This window comes from Hydra vulgaris, chromosome 13 (assembly GCF_038396675.1).
Source record: "Hydra vulgaris chromosome 13, alternate assembly HydraT2T_AEP".
NCBI lineage: Eukaryota > Metazoa > Cnidaria > Hydrozoa > Anthoathecata > Hydridae > Hydra > Hydra vulgaris.
In genome coordinates this window covers 51,565,976-51,590,205 of record NC_088932.1, presented here as the reverse complement: position 1 = coordinate 51,590,205, position 24,230 = coordinate 51,565,976, and the positions used below count along the sequence as shown (strand labels likewise).

Here is a 24,230-nt window from a genome sequence, read left to right as displayed (position 1 = left end):
TGTACATTGCTTTAAATTAATTATTCAATTAAATGAGTTTTTTTGTACTTTAGTAAATTGCAATAGTTCAGAAAAAAATCATGGCAATAAATATGAAAAGCAAATAAAAAGAACTTTATGATATGGAAAACTCTGTTACGCAAATGCCTTAAGCATTTTTTATTCATCACAAGCCATATATATATATATATATATATAATATATATATATATATATATATATATATATATATATATATATATATATATATATATATGTTGTTTTATTGTACCAAGTTATGATATGAAGTCTCTTGTTCATTTGAGAGTGATCAATATTAAGTAAATTATTTACAAAATAGATCAGTATTAATATATAAAGAGTTTGATTATTTGAAAAAATATAACTTTGTGATGGAACTTAAAGTTTTATGCCCTTCGGCAATCATCAGCCATATTTTATTCTTTAAATTAAGAAAAAACCGTTAAAAAATACAAAATGCAGAAATTGACAGAAAAAACATAACAAAGCAATATAATGAGTTCTGACGTCAAAACAAACAATTTTTAATTAATTAGAAAATTGATAAATCACCGAATAGGGCGAGAAGAAATTTGTTTCGATGCCTGCACTTGGATAGCATTTCACTTTTTTTGTTTAGCAGATTTTTATTATTGGAAAATAGAATTTCATATTTTTCGTTTATGTATAGCTTGCAGGACTTCATAGTTGGGTTGTAAGCATTGCATTGCTTAATTATTTTCCATTTAACAACTGGGTTTAATTTGGCATCTTTTAATTTCCAAAATTCTTTTGATAATTCGGTGTCGTTTTTGTATTTTAGAATGTTAAATGATTTTATATGGTTGGCATATCTAATTTTGAATGGTGTTTCACTTATGCTGATGTAGGATTTGTTGACAGGAGTGTAGGATTATTGGAACTTATATTGACTTGGTGTATAATGTTTTTTGTTAAGCATTGGTTTAATAAAGGGCAGGTATTTTTATTAAGGCAATTGCAGTTGGTTTAGGTGGAATTTTTTTGTTGTTCATAATTTGTTGATTGTGTGCGCTTAAAAAAGACTTCATATTCAGGACACAGCTATAACTTATTTTTGTCGTGTTTCTGTTAAAAATTTTGTGGAGTCTATGATTTATTGGGAAGTGTTTGTTGATCAAGGTTAGAAAGCTTTTTCCTATATTAGTGCTATATTAGTGAACCATATAATGTTTCATTTACGGTTTTTGGTATGAGGTAAATTTAAATTAGGGTGATATGAAAGTTTGTGATTTAAACTGGATCTTAATAGAGCGTCATTGTACATAGGAGTAGATCTTTGGAAAATTTCTTCACTTGACGAATTTGCAGACAATCTTAACTCAATTGAATGCAGAAGCTGCTTTAAGATATTAGGCGGGTGGTTTGAATCAGCATGAATATAATTTAAAGAATTTCCGGGCTTAGAATATGGTTGGAAAGTATGGTCATTGAGATTTAATGTGACGTCAAGGTAATTTATAATTTTCATATTGCACTGTATTGATATAGTGAGTTCGTTTTTTTTAAATATTTCAACAAAATGTTTTTTGATTTTTTCCATTTGGGGGCTACTCATTTTTTCAAAAATTGTTAAACCATCATCGCGATTTTTATGCTAATTTGAACTATTCAATCAAGAACATTTCCATTCCATCAAAAAAGAACTACAAAATACAATTACTTGATAAAACCGAAGCATTAATTAAAAGAATGAGATGGAAAGCTTTCTTCCTTCTTAATAAAGATCAAAAAAGTAAGGAAAATATTTTTTATAACATTTACAGCATAAAAACATCAAATGTCATCAGGTATATGTGATGGTTTGAAACAAGAGGGAAAGGGTTAAAATTTGACAAATATAGGGTGACATAATTTATGAACGAACCCCCTTAATTGCATTTAAAAACGATTTTTTATACTAAAAAGAAAAATTACCAAATAATTACATAATAAGAAGTACATAATTAGTGTTCATTATGTACTTCTTATTATGCAACAACAACAAATACATAATGAAAAAGCGCCAAAACCTTAGTAAATGCATGTAGTTAATTTAAGTCACACAAATTTAAAATAAAAATGTGTTTAATTGTGAAAATGCATCATTTAGCATTCTTTTGCATATATTACGAAAAATTTAAGGTTTTTAACTAAATTTTAGAAAAAAGAAAACTTTATCATTTTTTTGGTAACTTAGGTTACATGAAAACTCCAAAAGTTCTTTCATTATTTTCTTGAAATATATATATTTTATAAAGTATAAAATCTGACTAACAACAAATTGAACATGTTAGCTCCATTTTCACACTAAATTAATTTGGATTTTGCAAATAAATTCATGGTTAAAATAGCATTCTACAATGATACTTTTTTATTATGCGACAATAAGAAAAACTGTAACTTTCGGAAGCATAAAAATGACTTAAATAAATTAATTTTTGTACTAAAGGTATATTTTAAATAAACTTTCATGTGTCTACAACAATATTCATAGTATTGCCCATATATATATATATATATATATATAAACATACCTTACAAAAAAAATTAATTAGTAGACTGAAAAGAAAAGAAAAATATAGAAAAAAGAAACAAATATATATCAATAGACTCACTCTTAGAGCAGAGCAACCTCTGTTTGTACTTGCAACTAGACATCCTTCAGTTGTAGCCATTGGTACAAAATACTCTTCGCCATCAAGAACCAAGGGTCCAGCCACTCCAACAGGAATTTGACAATAACCAATTACATTTTCACAACAAGCACCAAAAACCTTTGTAAAAAAAACTTCTCTAAAGTTTTTAGTAAACTTTAGAGAAATTTTTATATACTTAAGACAAAAAATGTCTTTAGTATTTAAAACTGAAGTATACCTTGGCATAGTCGTAGTCTTTCCAAGGAAGTTCTTCTAAAGCATCAATCTCAAAAAGTTTCTCGCTAACAATTTTTCGCCTGTAGTAAAACAAATATATATATACACATTAAATTTAAAATAAAAGGTTATAACTATTATTGAAATAGTTAATAAACAAAATTATAAAACAATCATAAAAAAATATAAAAATATCATTAATAAACAAAAATAAACATTAATAATTGTCATTAAAATTATATATATATATATATATATATATATATATACGGATATAAATTAGTGAAAACATTTATCTAATTTTTTTCTTCTAAAGATTGTTTCACCATCAGTAGGTTTATCAGGAAGCCTGGTTTCCTGATGAACTATATATATACATATATATATATATATATATATATATATATATATATATATATATATATATATATATATATATATATATATATATATATATATATATATATTTATATATATATGTATATATATATATATATATATATATATACATATATATATATACATATATATATATATATATACATATATATATATATATATATATATATATATATATACATATATATATATATATATATATATATATATATATATATATATATATATATATATATATATATATATATATATATATATATATATACATACAAATTTAAATTAAAAAAAACCTTAATTTAAAGATTAAATACAAAAATAAGTTCAAAAATATTCAATAAAAGTATTAATAAAATAATATATAATAAAAAAATTTTAATACTAAAAAAATTTTCCAGAAATAAATAAGTTATAAATAACAATATTTTAAATAAATAAATTAGTTTTTGGATACATGAAAGCATCAATTATAATGTTTGATGTAATACAATAACATGTGAGAATTTTACCAATAAATAAAAATAAACTTTATGATGCTTTAAATCATAAAATAATACTTAAAAACATAACAATTAAATTAAAATTATCGTCAATTAAATTATTATTATTTTAAATCATGTTTCAATAACAAAGTTTCAATACTATTACTCAAAATGTTTTAACATAAGAATGTGCATATATATATATATATATATATATATATATATATATATATATATATATATATATATATATATATATATATATATTCTCTTCCTGATGATCCAGCAATGGTGAAACTTCAAGTCGAAGATAAAAGTTAGATAAGTGTTTTTTACTAATTAATTATTGCTCTGTTCTTTAAGAACATTGAGCACTCATTTGTAAAATACACTAACATAATTTACATATATATATATATATATATATATATATAATATATATATATATATATATATATATATATATATACATATATATATACATATATATAAGTAATCTCTCTAATATATAAAACAAATGATGAATGAGAGGCAAGGGCACCTACAAACACCCAAAATTTTAAGTTAACTTATTTTATTGTTATGAAAAATTGTCTAAATAAATATTCTTGTAAGTTTTTTACTATGTTTCTTTTATGTTTTTTTTTCCTTATGTTTTGTTTAACAACTTTGTATTTAAAAAAATGTTTTCTGTTACTAAGTATTTCGATATAAAAGGTTAGCTTAATAAAAAATTAAATTTTCTTTGTTTTTAATTTTATGACTTTATTTCATTTGTAAATAACGCTTATATCTAATGTAATTCAAACTTTTGTAACAAACTATTTTACATTATCACCAATCAAATTATTAAGTGATTTTTATAAAAAAAGATATATTTTTATACTTCTTGTACCTTATTGTTTAAAGACTTATTTAAATATTAAAATATAGTAAAAAGTCGCTTAGTTGATATCGCATAAAGTGAACATAAAATTGCTTCAACTTTCTAAAAGCATATACTATTTGACTACTTTTTGGATTGCTACAACGATTTGAATGTAAACTGTATTATATTGTCAAAAATGAAAAAAAATCATGAATTTAACAGTAAAATAAATGCTCACTAGTGAAAAAAAAAATTTAGCCATAGTTTTTGCAGAAAACTTTTAAAACATTTAAAAAATAAATTTGGAACAGTTTAAAGTACAGCTATTTTTTCTTTGTTTAGCTTCGTTGTTTATAAAAGAAATAGTATACTAGAATTTTAATCAAATTTTTTTAATTTTTGTTAAACAAAATTATTTTTGAACCTTGAATTAGTTTTTAGAAATGAAGCATAAGATTCATCATTTAAAAAAATAGAATAGAAATAGAATAGATAGAAACTAACTTATAATGTAAAAAAAAATTAATTAAAAAAAATATATATATATATTATATATATATATATATATATATATATATATATATTAGAAACTACCTAATGTTGACTGCTCTTGAATAGTCTTTTAAAGATTGTTCTAAACTGTGAAGAGGGATGCATTTATTTCTACAAAGTTGAATAATCTCATTGTCAGTTAAATTCCATAATGGCTCTAACTAAAAAAAAATTGTATATTTACTATCCTCCAAGGAAAAATCCTCCTAAGGAAACACATCTAAAGTTGACACTATAATGAAGGGTGCGGGAAAAGTTCAGAAACTTTTTTTGCTTTAAAATTTATATTGGGTAAAACAATGTTTTATTAATATTTTTATATTGTTGAATTTGTTATTCAATTCTCTCTTGAATGATGTATTAAACATTCTTAAATGTTTTATTTTCAGATGTCTATCAAACATGAAAACATTCGTACGTCTGTAATTTCCCTGCATCAGCAAAATAAACGTCAAATGGAAATTGTGTGTTTACTCAATGTCAGTAAATCTGTGGTGTCTAAAGCAATTAAACGTTTCAAGGAGTTGGGCAACACTAAGGACTGTCCTCATAATGGAAGACTACGCACTGCCAACACTCCTGCCAACTGCAAACTGATTAAGACCGAATTCGACAAAATTTCCGCCGTTCAATGAGACAAATGGCCAGAGAAATCGGCATTGATGAGTACAGTGTCCATCATATTGTCAAAAAAGAACTAAAACTCAAGTCTTTAAAGCTTCAAAAAGCCCAGCATCTAGATGACAAAAAATGTGAAGCCAGAAAACAAAGATGTCAAAGGTTGTTACGGGAGTACGGTGCTCAATTTCAACAAAAAGTTCTTTTTTTAGAAAAAAAATTCTTCAGCATTGAGCAAGCCCACAATGTCCAAAATGATCATGTACTTGCTTCAGGGTCTTCTGAGGCTAACAAAAAAGGTCGGATCGTTTCACGCACCCAGAAGCCAGCTGGATTGATGGTTTGGGCCGGAGTGTCATTTTTGGGCAAAACAGAGCTTATTTTTGTCAAAAATGGAATTAAAATCAACGCCAACAACTATGTCACCAACATTTTTCAAGCCGCAGTGTTGCCTTGGACCCAACAAACCTATCCGAACCAAAATTGGATCTTTCAACAAGATTCTGAATTTTGTAAAAACGGAATTTTGGTTGCCTCAGCAATGGCCGCCATATTCGCCCGACTTGAACCCACTCGACTACGCCATCTGGGGGATTCTAGAAACAAAGGTTTGTTTTAAACCACACAAGTCGGTGGAGTGGTTGAAGTGCAATCTGGTGAAAGCATGAAGCAAAATCGACGAAAAAATGGCGCGCGCCGCAATTGATCAGTTCCAGTGGTGTCTCAGAGCTTGTATCAGAGCAAATGGAGGAATTTTTGAAAATGAACTTTTCTAATTAAAATGTATATATATTTTGATGTTCTTAGGTTAATATATTTTTTCACCTAATGAAATTGTAATACAATCCTTTATTAAAAAGTTTCCGAACCTTTTCGCACCCTGTATGTTACCATCTTAGTTTATTACCTATTCTATGTAAGATAAATATATATTGACATACTAATATACCATATAAACTGCAGAAAGTAGAAATATGCAATAAAGTGGTCTTAATCCAGAGAGTCCTAAAAAGCACTTGCAAATTATAAGCCTTTTTTCTACCTCCATGTTTTAAGATTTCTTTAGTGTACATTGATTTTCATTACTTGCCAACTGGCTTTCCAATATTTCTTTTATTATCTGAACCATTAAATCTAAACTCATCCAACAATAACATTCTTCTCTGATACTTTTTTGTCCAACTTTTGTGAAGCTTTGCAAACTTTAAAACTTTTTTTTTTGACATATATAGATTTTTTGCTGTACAATACATATAAAACTCTGGTTTATCTAAATGTCATTACACAGTATTTTTGAATGTCTAGATGAAATCTATGAATTGTATCTCTTGCATTAGCAAAGTAGATTCTTTTTTTTAAATCTAATAATTTTACAACCAGTGTAAAATAGTTTTCTTTAGCCTTTAGGCTACTATTTTCTATAAATCTCTGCAAAACAAAATTGTAGTTAATTATAACATAAAATACTTATTATAAATTAAATACATTTTTGTAAACTAAAACCAAGTTTTGAAATTAAAATTAAATTACAGTGCTTTTTACAACTAAATCTTTTTTATATAAAAAAGTTCCCTTTGTTTTGAAATATTACTTTTTTTTATCAATGTTTCATATCCATCAGACAAGTAAAAACAATAAATTACCATATAAAAAACTTTTTATTTTTATCATTTTTTGTTTTAGGAAAATTTTGTTTTAGAGTTCTCATAACTTTGAAGAACATTGTAGGTAATTGAAATTATTTCAAATATCTTATAAAAAACACACAAAACTTTTTGTGAAACCTTTCATGAAGAATTTGTACAATTTATCTTTTGTAGATCATTTTTGCGTTACAATACCTTTTGCAAATTACTACATACCTTTTGTAGATCATTATTTGTGTTACAGGATGACAAACCAACACAAGATGTTGTTTCAGGTTTTAATTGACTAAGAGGTAATGACTTCTTTATTTCGTGAGATAAATATTTGTAAGCTAATGTGATAACCATGACAGCCATATACAACTTAAAACAAATAATAAAGTAAATTTTAAAATAAGTTTTCTTGACAAAATAATGACATCACTGCCAGCAACAACAACAAAATTATTTAAAACTAATAAAATAATTATACATAGACAATGTAAAAAGTCAATAATTATATGTAAAAAATACCTGTTCTGCAGAACACATATAATGTAAAAAATACCTGTTCTGCAGAATACATATAATGTAAAAAATACCTGTTCTGCAGACACATTCCAAGTACTAAATAAATAAAAGTATTAAATAAACTTATAATAAACTAATATACATACTTATTAAAAATATTTAGAGAAATAGAATTAGCTGTAATAGAATATATAGATTTAGAAATATTGGAATATAAAGGAATATAAAGCCAATAATTATAATAAATATATAGATAAATTTTCAATTGATAAAGCATTTAATACATACATATATATTAGTTATATTATTAACTATTATTATATTATTAAATAATTTCTAAAACTGATGAAATATATGAACGAATTTATATAAAGTAACACTTCCGATGGATTTTTTCTAAGTTTGCTATACATGGATATACAATTCAAACTTTTATAATTAATAAAAAAATTTAAAAAGGTGGAATTTTTATTGGTAACAAAAGTTTTTGTCAGCATTTTTTAATTTCATTAAATTCTTTGTTTTTCCTTATCTTTAATTTAGAATCAAAGATAAGGAAAATAATTTTTTTTGGAGGAACTTTAAAATAGTTTGAACACTTATAAGACACTTTGCAGAAATAAACAATTAACAAAAAGTTGGTCATCTATCATACTATTTATTATAATAATTAATTATAATAGCATCTAACATACTGTTTTGATTGATTTAGTGCAAGAAAAACAAATAATAAAACTAGCTTTAAAGCAAATTAGAGCAAAATAATATCAAGGTCTCTAATAGTTTTGTAATTTGCTAACTTATTCAATTAGATTTTGTTTTTCAATCAAAAAGCAAAAACCCAAAACCTGATATCCAAATATCTCTAGTAGGCCTACCAAGGACTACTAACATGTTATGGCTATTCCATGCCAGCTTGAATCCATCTCTAGAATTCAACTATCTCTAGTAGGCCTACCAAGGACTACCAACATGTTATAGCTCACCACAAACTCTTGTATGGAGCAAATCAAGTTAAATCATGTTATTTTATTTTATTTTATTGGACCTATTTTTGTTGCCCTTTGTTTATTTTTTCTCATATGCAACCGAGATCTTCAAAAAATTGAGCTAAACTCAAATTATTTGCAACATTTGTGATCCAGAACATGTCTTATGGCCTAGTCAATGATAGCTTTGATAAACAATTTCCGATTTTCTACAGCCTACTCAGATATGAATCTAATTCATAGAATAAAAATAGTTAACATTTAGAGAGCTTGACAGCATAAACAAACTTATAAAATCTCATTATTTTGATTTGATTAATGTACGAAAAAAAAAGTATATGATCCTAAAATCTAGAGAACTTAAAATAATTTAAAACAAAACAAAACAATACATAAAAATTTATGATTATAAAGTCTAGGAGGTGACCAAAATATAAAAAAAGGCACACTAAAACATGTTGAAAAGTTTGTTAAACAAAACATGCATCAATGAAGTGTTTGATTTAATCATTCACAAACTATTTTACACGAAGCCATTGTTTTCTTTTTTTTTTAAGTTAATATTATTTTTCACACCACTGTGTGAAATACATTTATTACCTGAATATACATATATTAAGACCTGAATAAAAATTTACTAGCAATAAAAATAAACAATTAATATAAAATAATAATTTACCTCAATGAAATGATTCTTACCACAATAGAAGACTGACCAGAGGCATAAACAATGCAATTAAAAAGATGCAAACCAGTAACAATAACACACTATATAAAAAACATAAAAATCTTTTATTCTGAAAAGTTTAAGAAACTTTTTCATTCTTTATAAAATTAGAAAATTAACTAATGATATTTAAAGATTAAAAAAAAAAATCATAAAAAACATATCACAAAAAAATTCACAGTACTCCTAATTTTTGGTTAACAAAAAATTGAAAAACATTTGTAACAAAACTACTCCTAACACTCTATGGAAATTAAAAATTATCATCACCAGAGCAACTATAACTTACCATGACAAATCTTATGTATAAAGGTGATGAATAACTCTTTATTGGGGGATAGAGTTCTTCCATTACTTGACTAAGATAAATTTTTGAGTGGACAACTTGTAATTCTAAAGAGCTACTTTTTAAAACCTAAAAATTTAAGTTAATGATAGATTATATTAAATTAACACAAACAATTATATTAATAACAATAAGAGCAAACTTAAAAAACATTTAAGTTTATTATTAAATAACCACAAGTAATAAATACAATTAAAAAAGAATACAATAATCAGGGTTGCAAAAAAACCGGTTTTTTTGAAAAAACCAAAAACCAAAGATTTTTTTTAAAAAAACCAAAAAAACCATGGTTTCTTTTGGTAAAATTAGGTTTTTATTAAATAATGCCGTATTTAGTTATTTTTTTAAATTCAAAAAAAGTTTAATGCATTTTATTTGAGTAAACTATATTCTTTATCAATATTACTGTAATATTTCATCAAAATTATTCAATACATCATTATTTAATGTTCTATATATAAATACAAGCTTTGCTGCTTTTTCTACCCCCAATTGATTTCTTAACTTAGAATGAACAAGGCCAAAAGTTGAAAAAAAATTTTCGATTCCAGCACTAGAAGCTGGTGCATTTAAATAAACCTTCAATATCCATTATGTTACAATCCACAATTTTTAGAGATTTCCACCATTCTATTGGTTATACATTTTTTAAAACAGATTCACTATACAAATAGCTTTTATCGAATGGAGCAGATTTGGCTTTTAATTTGAAATATTATTGGTAACAAATTCTTGAACTCTTTATCTGCGAAATTCATGGCAGCTTTATTTTCATTTTCAGAAAGATTACATCCAAAATATCTAGGATCTATTGTGTTTGCCAGGAAATGAGCACCATTGACAGTCTGAAGGTATCTAGATTCAATTTTTTTTTTTGCTTGTTAAAAATAATAAACTGTTTATCAAATCTTTAAAAGTTTCAACAGTGTCACTTATTTTTGTTTGATCTCTTTGCAATTTATCTAGAGCTACTACAATTGGTTTTAATATTTTAATAAATCTTCTGTGTTTCGCTTTATCTGTATATCACTTACTTTTTTACCAATCATAGGATCTAAGTCTTTATTTTTTTCAAACATTGTGAAAATGATGCTCCAGTTGTTGACATACTTTTCAAGTGAATCACATACAGAATTCCAGCAAGTTTCAGTAGGAAGTGGCAATTTTGCTCCTCCATTTAATTTATAAATTGCTCCAGCTTTATGATTATTTCTTATATATTTTATTATTTGTGTAACATTTGCTCACATTTTCAATGTTAAGATCATTTGCTAAAAGATTCAGCATATGAGCAGCACACCCAAAAGTTATAATATCTCTTTCAGTTGACAGTACTTGTCTCATTGATTTCATATTAGCTGCATTGTCAGTCACAAAGCTTTTTACTGTGTATCCAAATTTACATCTTACAGAATCTATTGCTTCTCTTGCTAATTGTGTAAGATATTCACCAGTATGCGAATGACCAGAAGTGTTGATTGTTTCTACTAAAATGTTAATTTTATCTGTAATTACAGAGATACAAACTATAGGTTTATTATGTACATTACTCCAGCCATCTGAAGACATGGCTACAATTTTACCATTCAATACATTAAATTTTTCAATTTCTTCTGCATAAACCCTATCTAATATTTCTCCTCCAATTTGAGTTCTATTAGGTAGAGTGTATCCTGGATAAAGCATATTGATAAATTTTTTATTTTTTATATATAAAATTCTTTGTGTTCAACTGTTCTGAAGCTAGAGTTTGTACTGTATATAAATCTACTAAGTTGCAGATCAATTAAATCTTTCTCTTTGAGGCTTGTTTGTGTGAAAAACTTATCTATTTTCAAATATTTATTAGCTGACGTTGAATTGGGCTGAGACCTTTTCATTTGTTGTTGTGACGTTGATGGTGAGTTACCTTTAAAATGAAATTGCAGTTTATTGAATTATTTTAAGTTAATATGTCTATACGTGATAATTCAAATATATATGTTTACAATTTAGGGAAAGTTTAAAATTTAAAATGGCAATGCAGTAATTTAACTACCTTCAAGAAGTTGTTGATCTTCCATTGACTCCATAATTTCATGAAGATGTGATTGCTTGCACTTTTTTATATGTTCATGCATCCTTTGAATTTGACCTTCCATTTCTTTTCTACACGCATTACAAACTGCTCTGCACCCCTTTCTTTCTGGAACAGTCACTCGTGTATATTTTAACCAAATCATATCATATTTGCGTCCAGTTTTTTGAGACATTTTTTGTGGTATCAATAAATTATGTTAGAACTACTTATAGTTTTGCTAAACATTTAAATATTTCTTTCATCAGAAAGTTTTCTTAACGATATATATATGTGTGTGTGTGTATATATATATATATATATATATATATATATATATATATATATATATATATATATATATATATATATATATATATATATATATATATATATATATACACACACACACACACACACATATATATATAGTTAAGAAAACTTCCTGATGAAGTAAGTTCATCAGGAAGCAATGCTTCTTGATAAACCTAATGAAGGAGAAAAAGCCTGTAGAAGAAAACAGATAAATAAGTGTTATTACTAATTTATTACTGCTCTGTTCTATAAGAACACTGAGGACTCTATTCTATGAGAAAACAGAAACAAAAATCATGGATTTGAAAAAAATATCTATATTGAAGATTAGTTATATTTGTTAACATAACCCTGTTTTAGTTTTCTATTGTAAGTTCAAATCTTTTTAAAAAAACATTAATTTGGTTTAAACCAACATTTTTTTAATTGGTTTAAACCATGGTTTAAACCATTGGTTTAAACCATTTGGTTAAAACCATGCAACCCTGACAATAATTGAATTAATTTTTATTTATAATTTAAATCTTGTTAAAAAACAATAATAAGAAAACAATAATAAGAAAAAAACTTTTATTTTTTTAAATTAAATTCACCTCCCCAAGGCCCCAGAGGATGCACTTGAGTTGAGGAGGCTCTTAATCTTATTTATTTTTTAATTTTTTCAACCCTAAACTCCAAAACCTTGTTAAACAGAGCCAATGCGCAGAGAAACAGGTTAAGTGCGGAACTTCTAGAGAATTAGAGCAGATTTGATGTTTGACAAGTTATTTGCTTTTAAATAATTGTTGTTTCTGTTGAAAATATAAATTAAATAAATAGTGAAACATTTCAAACATCTTGAGTAAGCATTTAATTGTTTTACTAACTGCTTGATTGGCTAGTAAACACCCAATAATCTCTTATGGTTTCCTAATGTAACACAGTTATAACATTTTAGCCAATTTTCTTTTTTTTTATATTTCCCTTAATTTTTTTTTCCTGCATTGATGCAAAGTACCTGAGTTAAGAGTCTGTTTTTCCTATTAGTACCGCTTTCAACTTAGATGTTTACCCAGCATGTTTCAAACTCACAGAGTAAAAATAAAGTTGTAATAAAAAAAATTAGTATCTTGCTCATTTGTGGTTAAGGAAGACACTAATTTATTTTTCTAAATAGAGAATAAGGTCCAGATGAAATAAAAAAAGAAAAATGTCATGTTTGTTCTTTAAAATTTAAACTGCTGATCTAATGTTTTCCTCTTTGGTAGGGTACAATTTTTAGAGATACATTCAACAACTTCATTCATTTCAGATGAGAACTTTGCTTTCTCAAATTAAATTTCATCACAAACCCTAGTAATACATAAATCATTCTTTTTTCCAGATTTCACTATGTAAGATTCCACAACTTTCATCTTTGTCAAGGTAAACAGTGGTGATTTAAATAAGGAATATAAGAAGGTAATAAAAAGAAAAAAGTCTTTACTTAAATCAAACCTGATATTCAACTTTCATAGTAAGATTTTTAAAAAATTTAATTAACTCTCTTTAATAAGACAATTTTTCAAAGTTGTAATGCATAGAAAAACTAAAACAATGTTGATGTTTTTCCCACACTTAAAATAATAGTGGCTTCAGATACTGCATTTATTATCTGAAGTTAATTCAAATTAACTTCAGATGATATTTTACAAGTTATAATTGATAGTATATTTTTTATAATTTCTCAGTGGAAGTAGCTTCATGGCAAGCATTTATTATTTAAAGATTTACAACTGATAAGCAGCATGATTCTAAAAGCCAATAGGATGAAATATGGTGACATGTAGAAAAAAAATCGCCATTTTAAGCCTTTAACCAGATTTTCTGGGATAACAGAAAACGTGTGGTGATTAGATTCAATAGATTAGAGGGAAAGTTTTTTCGGATAAATTAATAAGATCAGACATGTATGGGAGATAAAATATTAGGCTCGTTTTCATTAATGCCACTTTTAAATTTTCTTAAAAGTTGCTAGAACTTATATTCGAAGATAGAAAACAAGATTTATAAATCTGAGAATAATTGACCTTAGAGTAAGACTTTTTTGCATTAATTTCTTGCAATAATAAACAGTAATCATCCAAGTTATATTTTTCAAACCCTGAAAACATTTTGCAAAAAAAAAAACTGAAATTTATTTTCCTTATATTTGTGTTATTTTAGCTTTAAGCTGACTGCTTTCTCAATTTTTTTTGAAACTTTTCTTATTTTATTTATGGACAATAACTGAAAAATTAAAAAAATATATATATATTGTAAAAATATATTTAAATTTTTTATTTAAGGAAAACATTTCCGCATATATCTAGGAAAAGATAATCCCTGTAAAAAGACATTTGTTTTCAAAAGAGCTGTTCTTGTAAAAAAGGTGAAAAAAATAATTACAATCAGAAATAACACCTGCACAAATAGGAAAAAACCTTTTTGAATTTATTAAAGATTGAATTTTGGTGAACTTTGTAAGAGGTAAAATTAAACTGAAATTTTCTGCTTACACCTGAAGTCTTCGCATAGGAGGCTTCTACAAGACAGTAGCCAAATGCAATATAAATGTCTTTTTATTATGACACCATCTTCAGCCTTTGCTGAAGCAAGAGCCCCAAGGGGTTATTTATTAAGCATTAACTAGGAAATTGACTTTTCCTAGTTATTGCTTAAATAAGTGATTCCTATCAAAATATATTATCAAATCTTTCTTATATTATTTTGTGTGTGTGTATATATATATAAAATTTAAAAAATAACTCAATAATTACTTACTTGACTACAAAAACACATTAGCGCGGGAAATATTGAGACAAATGTTATACAATTTGTTACAAGTGCTACAATAGTTAAAAGAGAAAGGCGTTCAATCTCCTCTAAGCCTATAAAAATTAATTACAAAATAAACTTATATAACTGTTTAAATATCATGATAGTAAGTTATACTTAACAAAAGAAAATGTAGAGTAGTATATCAAAGATATAAAAAAATAAGACACAAAATGTAAAACCAGAATTTTTATTACCAGATAAGCATCCAAAAATTACAAAAAGTATCTTAAGAATCATCTGACTAATTAACTTATGTCCTAATGTGGTGGTTTTTTCAACTAACTCTACTTTGCCATTAATCTAAGAAATAAAATATTTATCTTTATGAATAATATGCAAAATTAGTTTAGCTAAATAATATTTATTTATACTTATATAATGATAACAATAATAAACATATTTATCTCTGATAAATATGTTTATTATTTTGATTTTATTAATATTGTAGATAGCCTACAATATTTTTTTAAAATCAAAAAAAAAATTTAAATTTTTGCAAATTATTTTTAAATTAAATTATTTTTACTTATATAAAAAATTCTTTTACTTTAAAAAATGAATTTTTTAAAGTGATTTTTTAAGAGAATTAAAAATGCTTTTTTAAATAAATTAAATTATATTTTTTTAAATGAAAACAAAAACTGCTTATAATATGTAAAACCTTTAAATAATACAAATACTATCTTATAACATACCTTTAAATGCCAATATAGCATAGAGCGAGATATTCTTCCACATTTATCCCAATCAAATAAAAACAACATCGTAGGTAGAGAAAATCTAAACACAATATCCACATAAATCTAATATTAACTGGATGCTTAGGGAACATCTATGAATTTCTGTATGTATGTATTAGTGATGTGCGAAATTCAAAACTTCGATTGCGAATTCGAAACTGACTTTTAGTTTTGTTTCGAATTGAACTTTTTTTTTAGTTTTCGAACAATTCGAATTTTCGAAGTATAGTATCTTTGTTTCGAAGCGAGCCCAAAGTTAATCGAATTTTATCGTTTAAAAGTGAAAGAAATAAGTTATACAGTTCCACAATGGCGGATAGTAACGATGGTAATTGTCGAAGTATTGTCTGGGAATTTTTTAGTAGACAAAAAACAAATGGCAACAGAATTATAGGCATTTGCAAAATAGGAACATGCAAGTTACCTGTTCAGTGTCCAACTGGAGCAACAACAGGTCTTTATGCTCACTTACGTGCTGCTCATCCAAAAGCGCATAAAGAGTGTGTAGCGAGAAATGAAGAGAATCGTAAAAGAAAACTTGCAGAACAAGAACTGAAAAATGAAAATAAGAAGCAAAGTAAAGTTGATGATCTTTTTAATAAGAAAGCACATTGGTCGTCAAGTCATCCAAATGCCATCGCTATAACGAATTCGGTTGGTTGCATGCTTGCTCTAAACATGTTGCCATACGACTTTGTAGAAGGCAGAGGATTCAAAGAACTGATGAAATTAATGGAACCACAATATCTGGTGCCAAGCAGAACTACGTTTTCAAGATCAGTTGTACCTGAGTTATATTGTAGTGTAAAACAGAAAACCGCTAATGAAATATATCGAGATTTTTAAGATATTCCTTCATATTCATTCATGACTGACCTGTGGACTTCGAGGGCGCAAGATCCATTTCTTTCTTTCTGTCTGTCATATGTAAGCCCTGAATTTGAGCTAAAGACATTTGCATTAGAAAACAAGCCGTTTCCAGGAGAACATACCGGCGAAAGCATTCTTGTATCTTTAGACAAGACTATTGATAATTGGGAGCTTCCTCGGACTGTTCCAATTTATGCGTTGCGTGATAATGGCAGTAATATGAAAAGCGCCACGAATCTCTCACAATCATTTTATGATCTTTCTTGTTTTGATCACACTTTACAATTAACCATCAATGATGCCGTGAGTGAAATTGATGGAATGCAGACTGTCCTTTCCAAAAGCCGTCGTATTGTGTCACATTATCACCATAGCTGCCAGGCTACACAGAATTTGCACAGAGAGCAGAAGCGATTAGGAAAGGTAGAACGAGATCTGATAATCAATGTTGCTACTAGGTGGAACTCGGATTACTTTATGCTGAAGAGATTATGCGAAGAAAAAGATGCTATATCTGCAGAGCTAGCAATAAGGAAAAAATTGATAACTTGACTAATGCAGACTGGAAGCTTGCTGAAGGCTATCACACAATTCTTGCTCCATTCGAACAAGCAAGTAGAGAATTAGGTGGCAAGAACTAGCCAACGTTGTCTATGAAAATTCCGGCTTTGCATGGCTTAAATCCGCAATTGCAGCGATTCATCAATGATCCTTCACATAAGGGTTGTGATGCACTTATTGCTCAAAAATTAAAGTTAAAACTAGACCAACGATTTCCGCAATTCATATCAGCTTTGCCTGATGCAGCATGTACATTTCTTCATCCACGCTACAAATCCATCTTCTTCTCTGAACAACAGCAAGCTACTGTTGTAGACAGTCTTCATCAGTACTCTAAGGAATTCCGATCTCGTGGCGGTACTGGTGTTGGTGGACATTGTGCCTTGAGCGATCATGACACGAACTTAATTCAAGGTACAATTCCAAAACTATTACATTTTATGTTACGTGATTAACACAGATTAAGACTTGATGGTAATGGTAATGGCCTGCAGTTCAGATTTAACTTTCAGATTTACTGCATAGTGGTTTAATTTAATTACAGATGAATAATAAAACAATAATAGGTTTTCATTTTTGCTTGCTATTTTAGTTTTACATCTATTTATATTATATAATACTTTGTAGGAACATCTGCTAGTGCTGGTGCTCCCCCTCCTACTTTTGGAAGTGCTGGTCCTGGATCAGGTCCTGGTCGGACATCAGCTGCAGCCTCCAAGCCAAGTAGTTTATGGGATGACTTCGACAGCATGCTTACAACAGCAACTGCGAATAGGATGCTGCCAGTTGATGATGCAGCTTCTGTGCAAGAGGAGGTCAGAATGTATAGGATTGAACCTCCTATTGGAAGGATTGCCAATGTACTTGATTGGTGGAAAGTTAATCATCACCGTTTGCCAAAACTCTCAAGAATAGCGAGGGCACTATTAGCTATTCCAGCAACTTCTGTAAATTCAGAGAGATTGAACTTGACGTCTGGTAACATTGTTACAAGAAGGCGATGTAATCTACTCTCTGAGCATGTGGCTGAACTAACTTTTATTCACGAAAACTTGTAGTATAGCACATAGCAGTAGCGTACCAAAGCCAGACTGCCCTGCCAGCCACAGTCAGTACAGTACATTGTAGATTAAGGTCTCGGACTTTCTGGAACAATTGCCTATGCATGTACTACTACTTTACATAACTGTATAGCATTTGCATTCATTATAGCATTGTACTTTTACTTGTATTGTATTATCTGTTAAACTATAACTGTAAATATAATACTAGTCTTAGTCTTTATTCTATGCACTGCATTGCAAGTACTTGACTTGATTTTTTTTAACTTGAATTATTACACATTGTAATTGTATTGTATGATACTAGTCTCATTTGATTTCATTCACTTTTATTTGACTCTAGAGTCTAGTCTGTGTTGCTTAGAATTTTGTTTACATTATAAAACTGCAATATGATTGGTTATTAAATATAAAATGTATGTTTCATTTCTGTTCTGTGTTCTGTCACACACTATAAATTATTACTATTTAAATACCAAATTTCAATATCAGTGCAGCGTACTTTCGAATCGAATCGAATTCGAACGAAAGTGGCTTAGTTTCGTTTCGAATCGTTTCGAACCTAAAATATTAGTTTTACACATCACTAGTATGTATGTATCTTCTTGATGGGATGTCCTGAGATTTTATAATTATAGTTATAGTTATAGACTGTATATATGCATCAATATATATTTTCAAGATGGTTCGCACTATCTTCAAATGTTTTTGTCACAAAGTTGGTTAATATGCTCATAATTGAGGTTATGAATTATAAATGTGTTCATAATATATGATCATTTACATGTTCACAATTGCATTTATATGTTCATAATAAATTTTCATAATTGCAGCTATAAATTATAATTATTTATCAATATGACTATCAGTTTGTTGGAGTGGAGAATTTATGGGACATTTTAAGACACTCTTATTTTTGTCAACCAATCACAACCAGCTAGAATGTACTCTATTTAAGTAAGCCATCTAAGATAAGAAACTAGTTTTTTTATAATATTCACAACACTTTATCATGCCAATTTTTCTGTATTACTTGTGTATTTTAGCATGTAATAACACAGGTCACATATAAACGATTTATAAAATAAATGATTTTACTGCACCTCTTATAATTCATGCCAGATATTTATTATCAGATATTATACAATATAAGTTTAGCTATTCATGACCATAAATGAATTTCACTGTAACATCTTAATTTTTCTTTACTTTTTTTTTAATAACTACATTCTAACTTTTTTAATAACTAATTTTAATTCATCTTGACTAATTCTACTAGTTTACTCCTAAACAATTTTTTTTTCCTTCTGCGCTTTTATCTCAGTCTGTAACTTCTTTTTAATTCTTAGTATTTTTCTAAGGCATCCACTACTTGGAGTAGCTCCACATTAATAGATTGCATTTACAAAAAATACAAAAACCTTCATTATTTATCTTTTTTTTACAAATATTTTAGACGTTTCAAATTTATCATGCTTAATATAATAAAATACTTTTTTTTAAATCACAAAAAACTACCTATCACATAAAGTCAACTATACTGCACATATACTACACATATACTTTCTGCGCATATACTGCACATTTACTTTCTGCAAATATACTTTCTGTCCATATAATTTGCTAAATAATTATAGGATGCATACTTTTTATAAATGAATAATTCTACTCAACCTCAGATATTATTTATAACATAGTCATGTGCTACAACTCAGCTGAGTTAATCATGAACATAACCAGATGCAACTATCACTGACCTATATTTTAGATCTTACTGTTACACCTACAAACTTTACAAACATCTACAAACCATATACAACTGTATGGATGTTATACTGAATAACACTCTGTGTCCTTTGATTTAAAACAATGATTTTGATCGAATGCCCTGAGAAAAGTTCTTTTGGGATAATACTTTGATAATAGTTAACCTGGTGTAAAATAAAGTTGTACACCAGGTCCTCTTATAGGAAACTGGTCTAGAATGAAATCCGGGGGTCCTTTTATGTTTATACTGTGCTATGAGACAAAACTATCCATTGGACATCCATACAAAAATGTATATCTATAATATATATTGATCTTACCTATAACACGGGCCATATAAGAATCACATGTAAAACAAATAATTCTACTTCACCCTTGGTCTTTTTTATACATTCCAGTTACATTTTACATTAATAGTTTATTTATTTGTGACCATGACTTTTGATGAATTTCACCATCATGCCCTGAATATACATATATATTTTTAATATTTACTAAATTTTATCATGATTAATTTTAATATTTAATCTCCAATTATTAAAGTTTCTTTATAACAGGCAAGTGTTTACCACTCAAGGTAGCAAGCAAGTAAAAGGCAAGTGTTTAACATTCAAGTCTTTAACCAATGATATTAATCAACATTCCTCAGGACTCTTGTCTTTAGATAGCTATTTCTTAACAGAGTTTTATTACTATTTTTATTATTATTATTTTTGCTTTATTCACCTTCCTAAAACTGTGGAGGCCACTACAGTCAATTTTACTTTTAAATGCTTGATACGAGCTTCTCTCAAACTTCTAATTTCAAAGCATGAATCCTAACAAACAAAGAAAAAAGTTGTGTGGGATACTAGGAAGCTTGGTGGGGATTGAAATTGATCATTATTACATGCATTACTGCATGTTTCAATAAAATATACAATAAAATAAAATTGCAAAGGGAAATACGATGGAGAATGGTTTATCATAATAACACATTGTGGTTTTGTGTTCTGAGCATTTCAAAAAGTAATGCTTTTTTAACATATAAATAAATTTTGAGATGCATTCTAGTTTTAGTTATTTGTTCAAAAGATATTTTAAAATTAAGACAGTCAGAAAATAAATCAAATAATGAAAAAACAAACAAATTACAAAATAAAGTTCTAGCTAAAAACAAAAATACCACCGTAGCAAATAAAAAAGCTAAAATTATAAAAAAACTCACCTAAGTAAGTATGATTTATCAGGTACAACAAGAAGTAAAATACACATGTAACACAAACAGTTGAAACTGCAGTACAGAATAATATTCACTGTAAAAATAAAAATGAAACTGAAGTAAAAAGCAAATTAACAATTAGTAACTTTATTAGTGGAAATAAATTTCAGTTTTGTTAAGATTACATAATAAAAAGGGAAGAAGGAGGGGAGGGAGAGGGGGGAGGGAGAGGGGAGGTAAAGGGTTGAAGTTTAAGGAACTTTTATATATATTGTAGTGTTAATTTTTATTGTTTTATTTTGAATATTTCAAATTAGAACACTAGAAAATATTTCGAAACTTATGAATTTATGGTGCATAATGAAAACATGAATTCATGAAGCAACATAAATTCATAATCATTAGGGTGGCTCTTAAAACAACATTTTTGAAAAAAACCTGTTCCTATCCCTTTACTTTGTTCTATATAATACTAAAACACTAGGTTTAAAATTTTTTTGAACAAAAAATTATTTTAGGGGTGGCTCAAGACCCTTAAAAATTTGACTGGTCTCTAAAATTTTGAAAATAAAAGTTCTTCTAAAATATGTCAACCTGGTACTCAAAAGAAGCGAAATTATATAAAAACTTTAAAAATATTAATCAATTTACAAAAAAATAACTTTTTTCTTAAATAAATGCATAAAAACTATTGTTTTTTTTTTTGCAGAAAATAAAAAGTCATTATTTTCAAGTTTTAAAAAAATAGTTTTTTTAAACATGCTTTTTTTGTAAGGTGATTACTGTTTTTAAAGTTTTTATATAATTTTAAACCTAGTGTTTTAGTATTATATAGAACAAAGTAAAGGGGTAGGAACAGGTTTTTTTCAAAAATGTTGTTTTAAGAGCCACCCTAATAATCATTTATGATCATTATTTAATGATTATAAAATCACAAAAAATAATATATGGAAACTTTGTTTTATGTTTTTAGAAACTATAAACAATTATAAAAGTATATATAAATATTGTGTACCTAAAATTATCTTTTTTTGGTGAATAAATGCTTTTCGAACTATCCTTGAAATTTGAATAAAAGAATGTAGAATGGATATATTCAATAATATTGCATCATAAATAAGTACATTTGCCATTTTCTAGAGAGTAAACAAAAAACTTTGAAATATACCAACATAAAATTTATCCTAAATACAATATACCTATATATATATATATATATATATATATATATATATATATATATATATATATATATATATATATATATATATATATATATATATATATATATATATATACACACACACACAAAAATATATATTGAATTATTGAACTTATTGAATACTATTAAATTATTTGAATTATTGAATAAAATTAAGACACAAACACTTTTAAACACACATATGTATCAAGCTTTGTTAAGAAGCATTACGCAGCTTGCTTTTTATGTACTAAATGGCAACTTGTGTATGCATTCAGCAATTTTAGATTAAGTGAAAACTTTTTTATTTTGGAATATTTAAATTATCTTTTCATATCCTTTATGTGACTTTTATAAAGAAAACATTAGAGGTAAAAAAAAGCATTTAACCACAACTGTGAATTTATTTGTTAAAAATTTTTTTTTTTTTTGAAATTATGACTTTAAAAATTTAAAACTTTAATTTAGTTTTAAAAGAATGTAAAATAGTTAATAAAACACAGAATGTAAAATTTAGTTTCAAAAGAGTACGCAGTGATCTAAAAAGCCAAAATATCTGGCCAAAATCATATTTTAAAAAAAATAAATACAAATTTTAAGTTTTCTCCTAACCCCTTCTATATTGACTTTTTTGAATTAAACAATGTTATTCACCTATAAAGTGGTTGCCATGGAAACCACTTTGTAATTCTTAAAACAGTTTTGGATGACGGCTTCAGGACTTTTTCTTATTTGAGTTAAGTATCTCAATGATGTATAACTCACTTTACAAACACAAAAGATGAAAACACAGCAAATCAAACACAGTAGATTAAATAATGATTAATATTTGATTATACTTATGTATTTATTTTAAAAATTTTAACTGTTCTCTTACACATTTAAAAAAAAATTAATATGATATTGAAAGCAGAGCTTTGGAGCCAAAGTCTAAAAACTGGCACTAGCTCCAGGCTCCAACTCCATTAGAATTTTTTGTCCAGCTCCGGCTCCAGACCAGCTTCAGAGCACTCTGCAAAAAACAAATCAAAATAAAATTAATGGTTTATGACAGTAACTTAAGTACTACTTAAGTATTGATATTTTATTAATCAAAATCTTGATTCATCTTTAAAAATAAAATATTATCTAAAATATTAGGTTTGAGTGAAGAACCCAGATCGCTCGATACAAACTATAAAGATATATATATATATATATATAAATATATATATATATATATATATATATATATATATATATATATATATATATATATATATATATATATATATATATATATATATGTATATATATATATCAGGCCTTGTTAAGAAGTGTTACGCAGCTTGCATTTTGCTTGCGAAAAGGCGATTGGCCTACGCGTTCAGCAGTTTTGCGCTACGCAAAAACTTATATCTTTTAGAATATTTAAATTATCTTTTGATTGTCGTTAACGTGACCTTAATTCAGAAGAAATAAAGTCGTAAGTAAAAGCATTTAACCGCAATTGTAAACTAATAGATTTTTTGTTAAAGAAACAGTTTGTTAAATAATTTTTTTGTTGTTGTTAAAAATTAGTTAAAAAAAATTAAGTGTTTTAAGTTTTATCT

At 26.6% G+C, this 24,230-nt stretch overlaps 1 protein-coding gene across 1 annotated transcript in view; it reads right to left on the bottom strand.

Annotated features, from left to right (window-relative positions):
* Positions 1-24,230, bottom strand: part of LOC100215451 (3-hydroxy-3-methylglutaryl-coenzyme A reductase) — a 44,627-nt gene that overhangs the window by 10,976 nt on the left and 9,421 nt on the right. The window contains exons 2-13 of the mRNA XM_065816669.1: positions 22,453-22,573; positions 21,444-21,531; positions 15,933-16,017; positions 15,432-15,537; positions 15,181-15,287; positions 9,972-10,097; positions 9,635-9,723; positions 8,038-8,062; positions 7,673-7,819; positions 5,235-5,353; positions 2,896-2,974; positions 2,637-2,795 (exon numbers count right to left, since the gene is read on the bottom strand). Coding sequence (XP_065672741.1) covers positions 2,637-2,795; positions 2,896-2,974; positions 5,235-5,353; positions 7,673-7,819; positions 8,038-8,062; positions 9,635-9,723; positions 9,972-10,097; positions 15,181-15,287; positions 15,432-15,537; positions 15,933-16,017; positions 21,444-21,531; positions 22,453-22,573 — 1,251 coding nt within the window. The remainder of the gene's footprint in view (positions 1-2,636; positions 2,796-2,895; positions 2,975-5,234; positions 5,354-7,672; positions 7,820-8,037; positions 8,063-9,634; positions 9,724-9,971; positions 10,098-15,180; positions 15,288-15,431; positions 15,538-15,932; positions 16,018-21,443; positions 21,532-22,452; positions 22,574-24,230) is intronic.